Genomic DNA, 16,281 nt, shown 5'->3' with positions numbered 1-16,281 from the left:
ATATTAAATTGTTAAAGTAAATGTGTTAAGATGGTTAAAGTCCAGGAATATAACTTAATTCTTGGACATGTTTTGACCATTTAATACCATATAGATATATAGTTCTATGAGAAAATATGAGCCCTTTTCTACAAACAAATATATTATAACTTATATTGATCCCTCATAAAACATGTAAAAGGGATATTTATAACATTAAGGAGTTGCCCCCAAACTGATTATGATTTGGATGGAGAATTGTCTCATTGTCAGTCACACATACATAGACCAGATTTAATTATTTCTTGGTGAACAGGGAAAAAAATACTTCAGAAATTAAAGAAATGTCAAAGTACAAGTGATAAATCAAGTTTTAATATTGTCAAAACCTATTATTTTATGTTTACAAAAAAAAAATTATAATCGCTCGCCTTTACTTTTGAAGCTTCGCCTCAAAAATTTGCAAATTAAATATTTTTTTATTAAAATTTTAAAATCGCTCGCTCGCCCCAAATTTTGAAGTCCAAAAATCCGTAGAACAAGAAATTAAATTGGTGTGGCCTAATAGGAAAATGAAAAAAAAAATCTTTAATTTTTATTCTTGAAGGCTGTATTTTTTTCATGATATTTAAAAGGAATCTATGAGTCTTCCTGTGGATTTGAGCCCTTAGATTTATGTGGATATGACATCATCACCCCGGATAAGTGTCCTACGCAGGAAACCTACAGATGGACTGTGGCCAATGAAAATGGAAGTAAGAATGTATAATATGTATAGTGGTAAAGCAGTGCTGAATTTGATAGGGGTTTGAGATGAAATTTTCTGTAATATTTATAGGATAATGCTCTAAAAATTCAAAAGGTAAACAGTATTCTCTACAATAAGACTGTCCATACTACTATAAGAGTATTTTTAAACTGTTGCATTATACATACATTTTTGACTTGGGGTTCTCCAATTTTAAGGAGAACCTTATCTGTAAAAATATTTTGCATTCAAGTAAAAGCTTGTCAAAACCCAAAGAGAACAGAAAGGTTTCAAATATAGGTTCTATTGCCTATAAAAGTAAGGCATAAATTGACCATATACTAGAAGGAAGTGTAGAAACTGAATTTCTACTGATGATTTTCAGATAAAGTTTTATATGCTGATGGATCCTTAGGAGAACCAGACGACATGGCTGTTGTTGAGTTCCCTAATGATTCCATATCTTCTATGATGTTCCTGCACTTCAAATATATGGTCAACAATTGGAACAGCAAGAAAAACCTGATGTACTCAATCAGTAAAGAAGATGATTTAACATCTTTTGTGGCAACTAGACCTTATTTATCAGCATGGCAAACATACTGTGTAGGTGTACCAGGTCCAAAGATGGTCAATCTGAGGTTTCAAGCCAAAAGAAATCAAGCTTATAGAGATGCTGGTGTTTATATTGATGATGTTATCTTGTCATCTGTTTCCTGTCCAGGTAAGATATATCCTGAGGTTTCAGGCTGAGAGAACCTAAGAGCCATTAAATATGCTGATGTCTATATTGATCATGATATTGGTGATGTTATCTTATCATCTGATTCCTGTCCAGGTAAGATATATCCTGAGATGCCAAGCGGAAAGAACTAGACATTGAATCAGATGTTTATACTGAATTTTTCGTCTGATTCCTGTCTAGGTAAGATATATCCTGAGGTTTCAGGCTGAGAGAACTCAACAGACATTGAATCTGATGTTTATATTGATAGTGTTATTTTTTCGTCTGATTCCTGTCCTGAGGTATGATATATCCTGAAGTTTCAAGCCGAGAGAATTCAACAGCCAGCGACTTGGAAATTTATATTGATAATGATGTCTTGTCATCAGATTTTGTTGTGACAGTCTGAGATTTCACGCTCAGTATTATCTGTTCTAGTAAGATATATTTTAAGGTTTAAGACCAAAGAGAACTGAGGGAATTAAACAATGATGGTGATATTTATATAGTGAAATTATCTTGCTAATTGGCAAGGGATAGTTACCAGTGTTAGTGTATATATTTGGTTTGTATCTACCTTATTTTCGTCCCCCTCTGTGATTGGGATATGCACTGCTTATTTCAAGTAATTCCATTATATATTGTTAAAGGGCTCTCACACTTACAGTTTGTTTTCTTTTGATTATATAAAATGTATATCAAACATCTAGACTTTGTCAGCAATATCCAAGACAATTAGTTTGAAAATCATGGTGACTCGTAAATTATTTTTTCGGGAGTTATGCCCATGAAAATGTTAATGATATGGAAATCATATTAACATTTCTTGTTGCATTAAGAAAATTTTTGTCAATGGTTTACATCAGCAATACTTTGGTTAAGTTATAAAATCAGGGTTTTTTAATCATTTTTGAAAGCCCCATGCCATTTGAAATGCCCATTGAAGGTGCATTGTGACACATATTTAGTTTGAGAAAATTTGTGTTGAAAGTTTAACATAGATAATATCTCTAACAAGTAAGACCCTGTTCACACTAGCATTTATTTTTATCGATCTAATTTGAATCGATCTAAATAAAACCAGTTAGCGTTCACATTATCTTTAATCATATCGATCTCTATCGGTCTAATATGAACCACTGCGTTCACACTACAATTAAAAACGCAATCGATCTAACCTTTTTGCCCGTAAAACTGTAAACACTGTGTATAAATAGAACTGATTTATCAAATTCATGTGCTGATACACTGATACACACACTTGAAGAAAAAATTGGATAAAGTTATTGTTTCTCTTGAATCACAATTTAAAATTTTGATAGTGGTGTTTTCTTTAATTTTGAAAAAAATAACTGTAGCAACGAAGTTACAACACGACGCCGGAAATACTGCGGTTCCTGCAAAGAAAAAAATCAACATAAAAAAAAGAAGACATAGATTTCGCAAATCTATGCTATGGTGAGGACAACATGTTTACAGTTTGTTTTAAATGTCTTTTAACAGAGAAATATGGGTTAAACAACGAACCTCTGAGATAGTTTTGCCGCTATACATGCGCATATGTTATTTTCGATTCAATCGTACTAGTTTAAACTGATCTCTGCGTTCACATCTAAAGTAAGATCGGTTTACTTTAGATCGATTCAAACTAAACTACCTCTTTTGGTGTTTTAGTTTAGACCGATTGAAGATCGATTCAATGCGTTCACATTAGCCCTTTAACCGATCTAAAGTGAACCGGTCTAGTTTAAATCGATAAAAATGTCCTAGTGTGAACAGGGTCAACCTCAGCATCTGCAACCTACTTTGTCCTTGAAGTTTCATAAAATTTATGTAAAATGTTTACAACAGCAGTTATGTGTTACAATTACAAATGATTTAAAAGAAGAAAGAAAGAAAGAATTAATTACTCTAAAGTTCTACATCAGTATGTGCAATATGAGAAAAAGAGATATGACATAATATTGTAAAGATGAAACGTGCACAAAAATCCTGCTTAAATGTTTATCCTTGATTGGCATTAATGCAGTAAAAGACATAACCATGAAAATAGATTAAGTTAAGGTGGTAGACCTTGATTCAGGGAGATTACCCTTTAAATCAGTTATGTGTTTGTAAAAGTAAAGTTTCATTAACGTATTTTAAGCATTTACCTGAAACAGATTAAAAATAATCTATGTAACCTAGAAGCTTAGAATATATTTATGAAAATGGTTGACACAAACATACTAATGATTTAATTTAAGAGTTATTTCCCTTAACCGCGGTCTACCTCCTTAAGAAGCAAAATGTTTTAAATTTGAACTCTAACAATACTAATAACTTGAGTATTTATTTTAGCCAAGACTGTTACCTGTGACTTTAATGATTCAATCATGTGTGGATATTATATGTCAAACTCGTGGAAAAGGACAGAACACAACACCAAAACTGGTGGTAAGTTAGTATTTATTATTGGAAGGAGAAGGAAGGGGTGTGCAAAGGTATGATGACAATGTCAACCTTGTTTAAACACTAATTGTCACTGTATGTCACAATGTTTCACAAATATTCGTAATCAAAGGCTAGCTTTTTTAAATATTTAGAAAAAAACACTTCATGGTCTTGCAATACACACACTTTGGATATTTAAAGTAGACACCTTAGAAATCAGGATTTCTGCTTACCGGTAATTTGAATACATTGCATCTAAATAGTATGAGGATTGATTGATTGATTGATTGTTGGTTGCTTAATATCCAGTGGCAAATATTTCATGCATGTTCAGGACGAGAACAAGTTAACAGTAAATACAATAGGTAGGTCTTGTAATAGAGGCCATGCAGGATGATGGTCGGGGGAAACTTGGACTGCCACTGGAAAATGAGGGTATATTGAATAGGGACAGAAATTTGCCTTGCAACAGGGCAACTACGGACCCCTCAACAAGTTGTTGCAAGGGTTCTTAATGTCCAAAGAGTGTGGCACTCTCTTTACTCGAGGCATCGTATTTAACGTCCCCATTCTGACCGGACTTGGCGGCAAACTTGATACGTCCCGCACAGCCAAACGGACGCCACACTTTGGCAAACATTTTACTGCCAGTCGGAAGAAGACCAAGTGACAATATTTCTATTCCCCAGTCACCCTTGGGGGGAATAGTATGAGGATAGTTTTAGTTCATCATATAGAGTTGTTGACAGAAAATTATGAGACTACTTTTTAAATTTTTTTATGGCTATTCCAGTTAAAAGTGTAGGGGTTGTGGAGAAGGGGTAAATATTGGTGTATAAAGCTATTTTCAAACATGCCTATGTATTATTTTTTAAGTGTCCTCCAACCTATAAATAACCCTTTTTTGTTATTTGTTTTCTCCTTTGTATCAATCTGATGAGTTGGACCCTTTCAACTGATTTTTATAGTTTGTTCTTATGTTATACTGCTGCATAAATGTCCCTGGCTAGGGGGAAGGTTTGGCGCCAGCAAAACAGTTCAACCCCGCCACATTCTCTATGTGTCTGTCCCAAGACAGGAGCCTGTAATTCGGTGGTTGTCGTTTGTTGCTGTATATCATATTTGTTTTGTTCATTGTTTTGCATATAAATCAGGCTGTTAGTTTTCTCAATTGAATTGTTTTGATTTGTCATTCCTAAGGGCCTTATATAGCTCACTGTGCAATATGGGTTTTGCTCATTGGTGAAGTCGTACAGTGCCTATAGTTGTTAACTTCTATGTCATTTTGTATCTGGTGGAGAGTTGTCTCAATGGCATTCATACCATATTTTCTTATTTTTATACTTGAACATTTTTTGTAAGGTATTTTTTTCCCACTGAATTTTTGGTTCCAATACAATGTTTATATCATACAAAGGATATATATGTCAAAGATATTTTTGAATCAACAGTGGATGGCTCAGAAAATGATTTTAAAGTTTACTAACAGTGCAACAAAATGTTGTACAAATTGAAGAGTTATCTCCCCTTTTCAATGAATTTTCAGTGCTTTCTGTGTATTTTTTTTCTCTTTATTTGTTGCAGTTAATAAAAAAACCAAATTTAACTTTGAGAAAGAATGAATTTGTGATATGAAATAGATGAAAAAATTTTGAAAACAAAATATGTCATGTGCCATCCACTGCCTGGTTTTTCCATGGACACCCTCTTAATACTTTTATCAGTTCCTTTTATAGATATGGCTATTGAATACATATTGTATAAATGTTGATGTTTTATTACAGATTACTACATGGCAGTTACACCATCCAACTATACAAGCTTTTCCTTAGTTTCACCATATAGATTGGCAACAAACAATGTCCAGTGTTTACAGTTCAGATATATATTTCCTGGTAGTTCAAAGGCTCGACTCTTATTCAAACTGCACAGAGAAAATTCAGAATCAACAAAAGTGAGCATGGAGGGGACCAGAACTTGGAAGAATTTCCTGTACCAGATAGAAGAAAAATTTGATTTCTTAGTGTTTATTTTGGATTCAGTTCACCCACTCATTGACAGAGATGAGGCAGCAGGAATAGATGATGTTAAGGTATCTACTGGAACTTGTATTCCTGTCGGTGAGTTTTTATGTCCTGCCACTAAGTTGCATATAGTTTTATCATGTGTGCACACGTATCATATGTCCACACTGTATCCTCTCTGTTTGCAGATATTGAGATGATTTTTATTTGTTTACTTCATACAATGTCATTTTGATTATTCATGCAGCTTCTGGTGGTATATCTAATGCTTTGAAAAAACAAATTACAGGGGGCACAAAACAAAGGGGCTATTTTTTTTAAAAGCCTGAGCTAGTATAAAAAAAAGTAAACTATATAGTTTAAGATTTTTAAATGTTGCAACTAGAGTGAAATAAATTCTTCTGAATCCAGATAAACAATTTTATGGACTGAGTTATATTGCTAGGCCATTTACAAAAATGGTGTTGGAAGAATAGACGAATATGGAAAGTGTATGCACCCTGGGATACATTTACGAAGGAAGACTGGATGTAATATAATCTGAAACTGTTCTAGTGATGTGTATAAATACAATAATAAAAAAATATATACAAGAAGATATAGAAACAAGCAAAACAAACTTCTTATTTCAAAGTGTAATTTTACTATTTCATAACACATGCAATCAAATACAGTTTACTACTTGCAAAAATATATTGTGCAGTCAAATTATTGAGATCATTGCTAAAAGAAAGATGGAATAAAAAAATCTCAATTTTCAATAAATGTGAAAGATAACATTGACATCAGATTTCTTTAAATCATAAAATTTGAGTCTATTCTTCAAAAGTCCTACTTCTAAGATATATTTCTTTATTTCAGTATAGTTTTCATATTTTACATTAATGAAACGAAACATGATATTGGATCAAAACTTGCCATGATTTCATTTGATATAACATTTTATTTTTGACAGACTGTAAAAATGATGAACATAGATGTGCCTCTGGACTCCAATGTATTCCACAGTCCTATGTTTGTGATAGTATAACACACTGTGTTGATGGCAGTGATGAGAAGGATTGTGGTAGGTTATTTCCCTTTTCTGTATTCCATGATAGTCTTAACAAACTAGAACGGTGACCCTATTATTTACCACATTACTTCAAAGCAATTTTATTATAATTGAAGGGCAAATTTTTTATTCTATATTTGGCTGCCAAATTTCAATTTCTTTCTCATACTTGTAACCTCCTTCGTGGTTTCTTAGAGAATTCCTGCTGGGTTATTACCAGCATTTATGAGAGCTATACTGTTTCAAGTACTAACAGGGTCATTTTAGTCACTTGTTGGTTTAAATCTGAAATGAAATTTGGACCATTTACTCAAACAATCATCCAGCATATACATTTCAGAGTCACAATAAAGAAGTAAATTTGGTAAGGACCACATGCACATTTGGTCCCGATTTTTAAGTCCATTGTTTGAAGGTAAAAAATTGTTACAAGTATGAAAAGACCTGTATGAAAGTTAAATAGAACTATATTTTTACAGTTTTTCTTATAAAGCATTAACGTTTACAACCCAAATACCAAAAGTACAGACTTTGGTGAAATTTGACAAAATCATCTGGATTTCAACAGAATTTAGGCCTAGGAAACACAAGATTCAAGATTTCAAGATTTTATTGTAAAACAATGCTCAGACACATATATGTGTAACATAGGTAAATATACAAAAAAAAAACATGATTTATGATAAAAAAAAAAAAAAAAAAAAAAAACAGAGCGCCGTATTTGACACACTAAATATTCAAATCAGATGTATAATGTTATAACAAAACATTATTAAAAGATCTTTTTTGTTGACAAATGTGTTGCGGTTCCAGTCCTAAAAAATAATGGAAATTTACATGTTTTCTTTAATTTTTCGTGGATTCTGATGCGTGGTAATTGTGACATTATGAAAAGAATACGAAATTTTCAACCAAAAGGTGTATTTCCTTCCTAGTAATTGTTTTTAACTATGATTCATTATTATATTGGTCAATGAATCCTAATTTGAACTTTTAGCTAGAAATAGAGGCCATTTTACTCCTTTAATAGAAGAAAGTTTAATGAATACCCTTTGAATATACTACACCTTTAAGCACTTATGCATAATTTAAGTTTAGATACAAATCCCCATTAAAAAGAAGATGGTAGATTTATTAAGGGACTTCATTCAAGGGTACTGGACTTAGTAGTATTCTATAACTGGAATCCCTTTTCTGTATTTCATTATAGTCTAACAAACTGTGTTGATGGCAATGATGATAAAGAGGAGGGGGGGTGTTAATGTACATGATATCTGCTCTCTACGTTTATCATTCAATATCTTATTTCATTGGCCAATTCAATTGTAATTGCAAATTTCAATAATATGAACTGTTTGATTTCAGATGGATCTATCACATGTGATTTTGAATCTCCCAGGATTTGTGAGTACACACTGACAGGATATAATATCATCAGAATCAATGATACAGGTAATGACCTCATTTCGAGAAATTATGTGATATATGTATAAACTGATCCCTTCATCATATACTAAACAGTTACCTTCATAAACTGAACCCTGGCTGATATAAAAACCTTAGTAAACTGAACCATGCATGATAAAGAAACCTTTGTAAACTGAACCCTGCATGATATAGTTACCTTTGTAAACTGATCCCTGCCTGGTATAGTTACCTTTGTAAACTGATCCCTGCCTGGTATAGTTACCTTTGTAAACTGAACTCTGCATGATATAGTTACCCTTGTAAACTGAACCTTACATGATATAGAAACCTCTGTAAACTGATCCCTGCCTGGTATAGTTATCTGTGTAAACTGAACCCTGCATGATATAGTTACCCATGTAAACTGAACCCTGCATGATATAGTTACCCTTGTAAAGTAAACCTTGCATGATATAGTTACCTTTTTAAACTGAACCCTGAATGATAAAGAAACCTTTGTAAACTGAACCCTGCCTGATATAGTTAACTTTGTAAACTGAACCCTGCACGATATTGTTACCCTTGTAAACTGAACCCTGCATGATATAGTTACCCTTGTAAAGTGAACCCTGCATAATATAGTTACCTTTGTAAACGGAACCCTGGCTGATATAGTTACCTTTGTAAAGTGAACCCAGCATGATATAGGTACCTTTGTAAACTGAACCTTGCATGATATAGAAACCTGTGTAAACTGATCCCTGCCTGATATAGAAACCTTTGTAAACTGAACACTGGCTGATATAGTTACCTTTGTAAAGTGAACCCTGTATGATATAGTTACCTTTGTAAACTGAACCTTGCATGATATAGAAACCTGTGTAAACTGAACCCTGCATGATATAGTTACCTTTGTAAACTGATCCCTGCCTGGTATAGTTAACTTTGTAAACTGATCCCTGCCTGGTATAGTTACCTTTGTAAACTGATTCCTGCCTGGTAGAGTTACCTGTGTAAACTGAACCCTGCATGATATAGTTACCTTTGTAAACTGATCCCTGCCTGGTATAGTTAACTTTGTAAACTGATCCCTGCCTGGTATAGTTAACTTTGTAAACTGATCCCTGCCTGGTATAGTACCTTTGTAAACTGATCCCTGCCTGGTATAGTTACCTTTGTAAACTGAACTCTGCATGATATAGTTACCCTTGTAAACTGAACCTTGCATGATATAGAAACCTGTGTAAACTGAACCCTGCATGATATAGTTACCTTTGTAAACTGATCCCTGCCTGGTATAGTTACCTTTGTAAACTGAACTCTGCATGATATAGTTACCCTTGTAAACTGATCCCTGCCTGGTATAGTTACCTTTGTAAACTGAACTCTGCATGATATAGTTACCCTTGTAAACTGATCCCTGCCTGGTATAGTTAACTTTGTAAACTGATCCCTGCCTGGTATAGTTAACTTTGTAAACTGATCCCTGCCTGGTATAGTTACCTTTGTAAACTGATCCCTGCTTGGTATAGTTACCTTTGTAAACTGAACTCTGCATGATATAGTTACCCTTGTAAACTGAACCTTGCATGATATAGAAACCTCTGTTAACTGATCCCTGCCTGGTATAGTTATCTGTGTAAACTGAACCCTGCATGATATAGTTACCTTTGTAAACTGATCCCTGCCTGGTATAGTTGTCTGTGTAAACTGAACCCTGCATGATATAGTTACCTTTGTAAACTGATCCCTGCCTGGTATAGTTGTCTGTGTAAACTGAACCCTGCATGATATAGTTACCTTTGTAAACTGAACCCTGCCCGATATAGAAAACTGAATTCTTGTAATGTACTGTGGATTCATTATTATTCGTTTGATAGCAATATTTGTTGATTTCGTTGGTACAAAGGAACCACAAATTTAAAAGTTCAATGTTTTCTATAGGAATGAATGCAGACTTTGGCAAAACCACAAAATAAAATATCCAGTAATAATTAAAAATTTCCTCCATCCCAGAAAATTAGTAACCAGGAAAAAATAAATGAATTCACAGTATATTATTTAGCAATTCAACTTGAGTAAATTCAACACCCGTCTTTAATGATATCCAAACAAATTCTACAGTACCAAAAGGGTTCAGTGTAGACAGGTTTCACTGTAAATGTTTTCTCCTACATATCTTTGTAGTATTAAACAAAATAGAAGACAGGGCAAACTTACAGCCATAACAAGCATTACCAGCTGTGTAAAAGAATGGTCATCCTTTAGTTCTCTCCTCTTAGATATTTTGTCTCTATTGTTATTCGTAGAATCAAAAATTCTTTGTTTTTGAATGACTTTTACCAATCTCCTTCACACACAAGAAGTTCTGATATTTCACAATCATTCTTTCATGAAATGCTTTATTTTATTTATTTTGGTCTTTTGTGGATAGTTGTCTCATTGGCAAGCATACCACATCTTCTTTTTAAAAAAAAATTAGGCTCATTTTAACATGGATAGACATTATATTTGTGAACATTTACACCTCCCTAACTCTTTGTGTAAAGATATCAACATTTAATATCCCTATATCCATGTTAAAAAGAACAAATTGAGCATGATGATTGATTGTTGGTTGCTTAAAGTCCAATGTCTTCAGGAGGAGAACTAATTAACAATAAATACTATAGGGATGTCTTGTACTAGAGGCTGTCTGGGATGAAGGTCGGGGAAATTTAGACTACCACTGGAAAATGATGGTATATCGGATATATAGAGACAGAAATTTTGTCTTGCAACAGGCCACCTATGGACCCCTCAAAGAGTTGTTACAAGGGTTCTTAACATGCAGATAGTATGGCTATCTCACTACACGTGACATCAGATTTAACATCCCTATTCTGACCAGATGTGGCTGCATAATTATACATCCCATACAGCCAAACAGACGCCCCACTTTAGCAATGGTCTTGCTGCCGGTCGGAAGAAGACCTTTAGTGACCATATTTCTATTCCCAAATCACCCTTGGGATCTACTGAGCATGACATGAAAGAATATTTCTTACACAAGTTCAAATAGCAATCACCTTTTTATTTCAGATGACAACCATCATATATCCATTCCCTTGGGTGATTTTCACCTCCTACAATCTCCGTTAGAATATATCCCTACAGCCTCCTGTCTGTCATTCTTGACAAAAGTGCCATATAACATTCATTACGGTATTCGACTGTCTATAGAGGATGTGGATGGACTTCTCATGCCAATCTATACCGTTGGCAACATGAAGGCAACCCCTTACTGGACCCCATACAAGACAAATATTCCAAGTGGTAATTACAGCGTTGTTTTCGAGATGTTGATTCTGCAAAGGAGTTACTATAGGTACCTGAAGATTGATGATGTTGTTTTACATCCTGGTGAATGCAGCGAGGGTAAGATTCTATAAAAAGTCATTTGATTATTGTCCATGGCAGCATTGCGGTTAAGTCTGTTAACAATAAATATAATGTCCATTTGTCCATATATAGATCTATTTATATGTTGTTATATTTCTGTGAATCTCTATGCTATCAAAATAGGGAGGTATAAAAAATGAATATATAAAGTTTTGAATGGTTTAGTAATTAAAAGTATAAGTTTGCTAAAGTTAAGAAAAAAGTGGTTGACAGCTGTAATTGTTGATAATTTTGTTCAACTTCAAATTATGATCTTATTGAAGTTAACATATTAAGCTTCTTTGTGATGAAATAATAGCATTTGAATAAAAAAAAATTGAACATTTATTTCATTTTCCATATTTTACTGAAAAATGCACTTTGTTTTAGTTTGTAAACATTTAAATACAGTCAAACATTCACAGAATTGTATGAAACTTCCTCATAATAGCCTCTGAAGAAAACGTTTGATTATATTTTTACTTTCCTTATTTTACCAATAAGTAGACTTAGCTTTTTGGAAGTTACAGTCTAAGGTTAAAGTTTTTAAAACATCAATATACTTTTTCAAAGCTTCAGAAGTTTCTCTAAACTTTTTAAGAAGCTGCTTCAAAAACAAGAGAGTTTTTTTCACAATTTTCCATATAAATCAACTAATATTTTACTAATAAATTGACTCAATTTATTTTACCTCCAAAAAATTCCTTTTTTTTAACAGATATCAATTAGACATGTACAGTCTTTGGTGAATATTTTAGAACTTGAATATGTAACTTTGTCAAACACTTCATTAAATGTTTAAAATATGGACAGAAGCTCTTTCATTAACAAGAGATAGGACTTCGAGGAAATTATTTTTTTCTTTCTTTTTAATTTTTATACGACTGGAAAAAATTTGCACTAATATATTACTATCACGTCGTTGTCGTCCAAAGATATTTGGTTTCCGGACAATTACTTTAGTTTAAGTGTATGGATCTCTATGAAATTTAAGCAAAAGGTTTAATACCACAGAAGGAAGTTTGGGATTGTTTTTGGGGGTGATGGTCCCAACCGTTTAGGAATTAGGGGCCAAAAAGGGGTCTAAAACAAGCATTTTTCTAGTTTCAGGACAATAACTTGTGTATACGTATTTTGATTGCTCTGAAATTGTACCACAAGGTTAAATACCACAAGTAGAAGGTTGGGAGACATTTTGGGGGTAATTGACCAAACCGTTCTGGAATTAGGGGCCAAAATAAGCATTTTTCTAGTTTTCAGACAATAAGTTGTGTTTAAGTGTATGGATGGCTCTTAAAATGTACATCATTTTACAAAAAGAAAATTTCTTCAAATAAATTTTTTTTGAGGGGGGGGATGATGGGTGGGAGGGCGGTAAAAAAAGTTTTTTTGGGGGGGTCAATGTTTTTCCTCAAGATTTAAGAAATTATCAATTTTTCAAAAAAAGAATTGGGGGTCACAATTTATTTTGCTAATTCTTTGTATATTGTCTGAAAACAGATTTACTAAGTATTGTGCAACAGCACAGTGCATTGCACAACATCAAGAAATATTAAATTGAATATAAATTTAAATGTAACCAATTTCAAGTTCTTTGACTGCATTTATTCTGTGTCAGAAACCTAAAATGTGTCAAATATTTAATTACAATCCAAATTCAGACCTGTATCAAGCTTGAATATTGTTTCCATTTTTGCCCCAACTGTTCAGGGTTGGACCGCAGCGGTCGTATCAAGCTGTGCTCGGCAAAGCACATTTATTCTGTATTTACTGAAAAATTAACTTTTTTCTTGGCAGTCAACATACTACTTAAACACTATCAGCAGCAGTCACATTCATGGCACAATGTTTCCTAGAACCCTTTACACCTTTATTTTTTCTTGGGGTACTAAATGTTTGGTGGGGTTTGTGGTACATGAATTTAGGTAAACTCAGAAGTAAAGTTTTCAACAAAATGCAAAATTTTTGTTGTTGAAGAATTTAAATTTTCATTAAAATTCCCCATTGGCTTGTATCCAGAAAATCTCAATTCATAAACATGCCATATTCCTGAATACAAAAAATTGGTGGTCGATTTAGCCATCCAGGGTATATGATTTCAGGTTGATAGAGTTTTTTTATTGTATAATTTCAGGATGTATTGCTGGATATTTTAATTGTTCAGCTGACAATGTATGTATACCTGAGGAGTATGTTTGTGATAGGAAATGGTACTGCTCTGATGGAGAGGATGAAATGTTTTGTGGTAGGTACTAGTATATGCGTAATCAATCTCATGCTTAGGGGTTAAGTTGAAGGTCACATTAATACAGACTCAATTGAAATTGAATTATTGACTAAGAAAATTGGTTTCAATTTGTATTTGATTGAAGATGGGTTTTTTTTTTCAGATTACAGTATAACATGTTCCTTTGATGAGTATGATGTGTGTGAATATAACCTCGGCTCATGGAAAAATGGATCTAGTGATACTGTCAAGGAGTTAAACTTAGTTGACCATACCTTCCAAAACTCTACTGGTAAATATTAGTTTAACTACATTCAAGTTTAAAGAGAATGTACAATTTGGGTCCTAATTGCCCCTAGTTTTAATCAATTTCAGACTATCTCTGATTTCAAGAATCAAATTTTGAATCTATGTACTGATTTACATATTTAATGTACAATATAGTACTTAATAAAAAAATAAAGTGACAGTAATTTTAGTAAAATGTAGAAATTACACAGAATCTTGTTTACTTGATTTTTACATGCTTAGAAGTAATATAGAGCACAACTGTCATTCTTTAAGATATATATCAACAGTAGGTGTATTTTGTGCTTATTTACTCGCTGGCAAAAACATAGTTTGGGAGATGTTTGTGCTCTCCCATCCCTAGATTTTCCATCATCTATCATGGAAAACGTCATGGAATTCCATGGAATATTTTTCCATGGAATTCCATGGAGTATTGGAACCTGTTTTCCATGGAAATCCATGGAAAATAAAAAGAGAAAAAAAGGAATTAATAATATTTCCATCTGAAACATTTTCCATGGAATTCCATGGAAAATATTTTCCATGATGTTTTTCCATGGAATTCCATGGAAATATATTACATAGAATTTCTTTTTCCATGGAATTCCATGGAAATATTTCCATCTTTTTCATTTAAAATGAATTGCCCAAATTAACCTTTTGACAATATACATGTACCCTGTTTAACCGTATCTGTAATAATGAAGGTAAAACAAACTAGGTTCCATGCTTTTTTCGGTTTGGTAAGGTCTTTTGAGTCTTGCAATGGTCAGTAATAAGCAATAGACTCAACCATCATTTTAACCTTTAATTCAAACTCATTTGATGTATTATGATAAATACAATAAACAAGCAAAAACTTTCAATATTGGTATATGTTTGCACTGCCTTTATATCAAGAAATTAAGGTTATAAATGTCACTTATGTCAACACCAGGCTTCAGTAGATCCATCTTGTAGAACAGCATTAACCATTTTATTTCCTCGTGATACCTAAAAATAATTTTTCTGTTATAAATAAAGAGATATTCTTTAAATTATGACATTATTAATAATGGTAAACCACTTTAGTCTTAATTGTCCTAAATAATATTTTTTCATAATTATTGTATATAAATGTCTTCATTGGTATTTTCCATATATATTTAGAACTTTAAGTGTTGATCTGCAGTTTGCTGTAAAGATACACTTTTTTTTTCTTTAATGGATCTATTTCTCATTTGCAAACAATTTCAACGGATCTTAAATTTTATAACCAAATTACTTCATTAGTGGATTATTAGTTATTATAATACACCATATACAGTTTGTCTTGTCTTAATACCCAATCATTATAATTATAAGTGAAAAATCTACTATAGGTGTTTTCATGATGTTGTTATGTTGAACTAAAGGAGCTTGCACACACTCAAAATGGTAGAATCTAATTCAGTGTACTTACCAAAAAATATGTTCCTAAATCCAACAGTCAATGCAAGTCATCAGAGAATAAATCTGCACTATTCGATGTCAAGAACTATTTGGAACTATTTAATCTAAATCCAATATAAATTTTGCATTTTGTTCAGGAGAGAAGACATCTTTGTTTGTTGCCTGCATATCCGTTGCAAGTTCAAATTTTCAATGTGTTGGGGGATGTATGAGGAGTTATCTGATTTCTTTTAAAAGAGCCCCAATTGAATACTGTTATTTACCTATGTAAATCATGTATTTGGTTTTGATGTTATATATATATGTTATATTTGTTATTCTCGTGGGATTTTGTCTATATGTGTTACATTTTAGTGTTATGTCGTTGTTCTCCTCTTATATTTAATGCGTTTCCCTCGGTTTTAGTTTGTTATCCCGATTTTGTTTTTTGTCCATGGATTTATGAGTTTTGAACAGCGGTATACTACTGTTGCCTTTATTTACCTATATCTTGGATATTTTATATATATTTTAACAAAAGATTATCCATTTATTGTTTATTTA

At 32.7% G+C, this 16,281-nt stretch overlaps 1 protein-coding gene across 1 annotated transcript in view; it reads left to right on the top strand.

Annotated features, from left to right (window-relative positions):
* LOC139497673 (MAM and LDL-receptor class A domain-containing protein 2-like) overlaps nucleotides 1–16,281 on the top strand; it is a 174,450-nt gene that overhangs the window by 80,634 nt on the left and 77,535 nt on the right. The window contains exons 28-36 of the mRNA XM_071285906.1: nucleotides 615–734; nucleotides 1,113–1,451; nucleotides 3,792–3,887; nucleotides 5,669–6,004; nucleotides 6,864–6,974; nucleotides 8,328–8,414; nucleotides 11,451–11,786; nucleotides 13,924–14,034; nucleotides 14,180–14,308. Coding sequence (XP_071142007.1) covers nucleotides 615–734; nucleotides 1,113–1,451; nucleotides 3,792–3,887; nucleotides 5,669–6,004; nucleotides 6,864–6,974; nucleotides 8,328–8,414; nucleotides 11,451–11,786; nucleotides 13,924–14,034; nucleotides 14,180–14,308 — 1,665 coding nt within the window. The remainder of the gene's footprint in view (nucleotides 1–614; nucleotides 735–1,112; nucleotides 1,452–3,791; nucleotides 3,888–5,668; nucleotides 6,005–6,863; nucleotides 6,975–8,327; nucleotides 8,415–11,450; nucleotides 11,787–13,923; nucleotides 14,035–14,179; nucleotides 14,309–16,281) is intronic.

The sequence above is a fragment of the Mytilus edulis genome, chromosome 12 (genome assembly GCF_963676685.1).
Source record: "Mytilus edulis chromosome 12, xbMytEdul2.2, whole genome shotgun sequence".
In the NCBI taxonomy this organism is placed as follows: Eukaryota; Metazoa; Mollusca; class Bivalvia; order Mytilida; family Mytilidae; genus Mytilus; species Mytilus edulis.
This window is presented reverse-complemented; position numbering and strand designations above follow the sequence as displayed.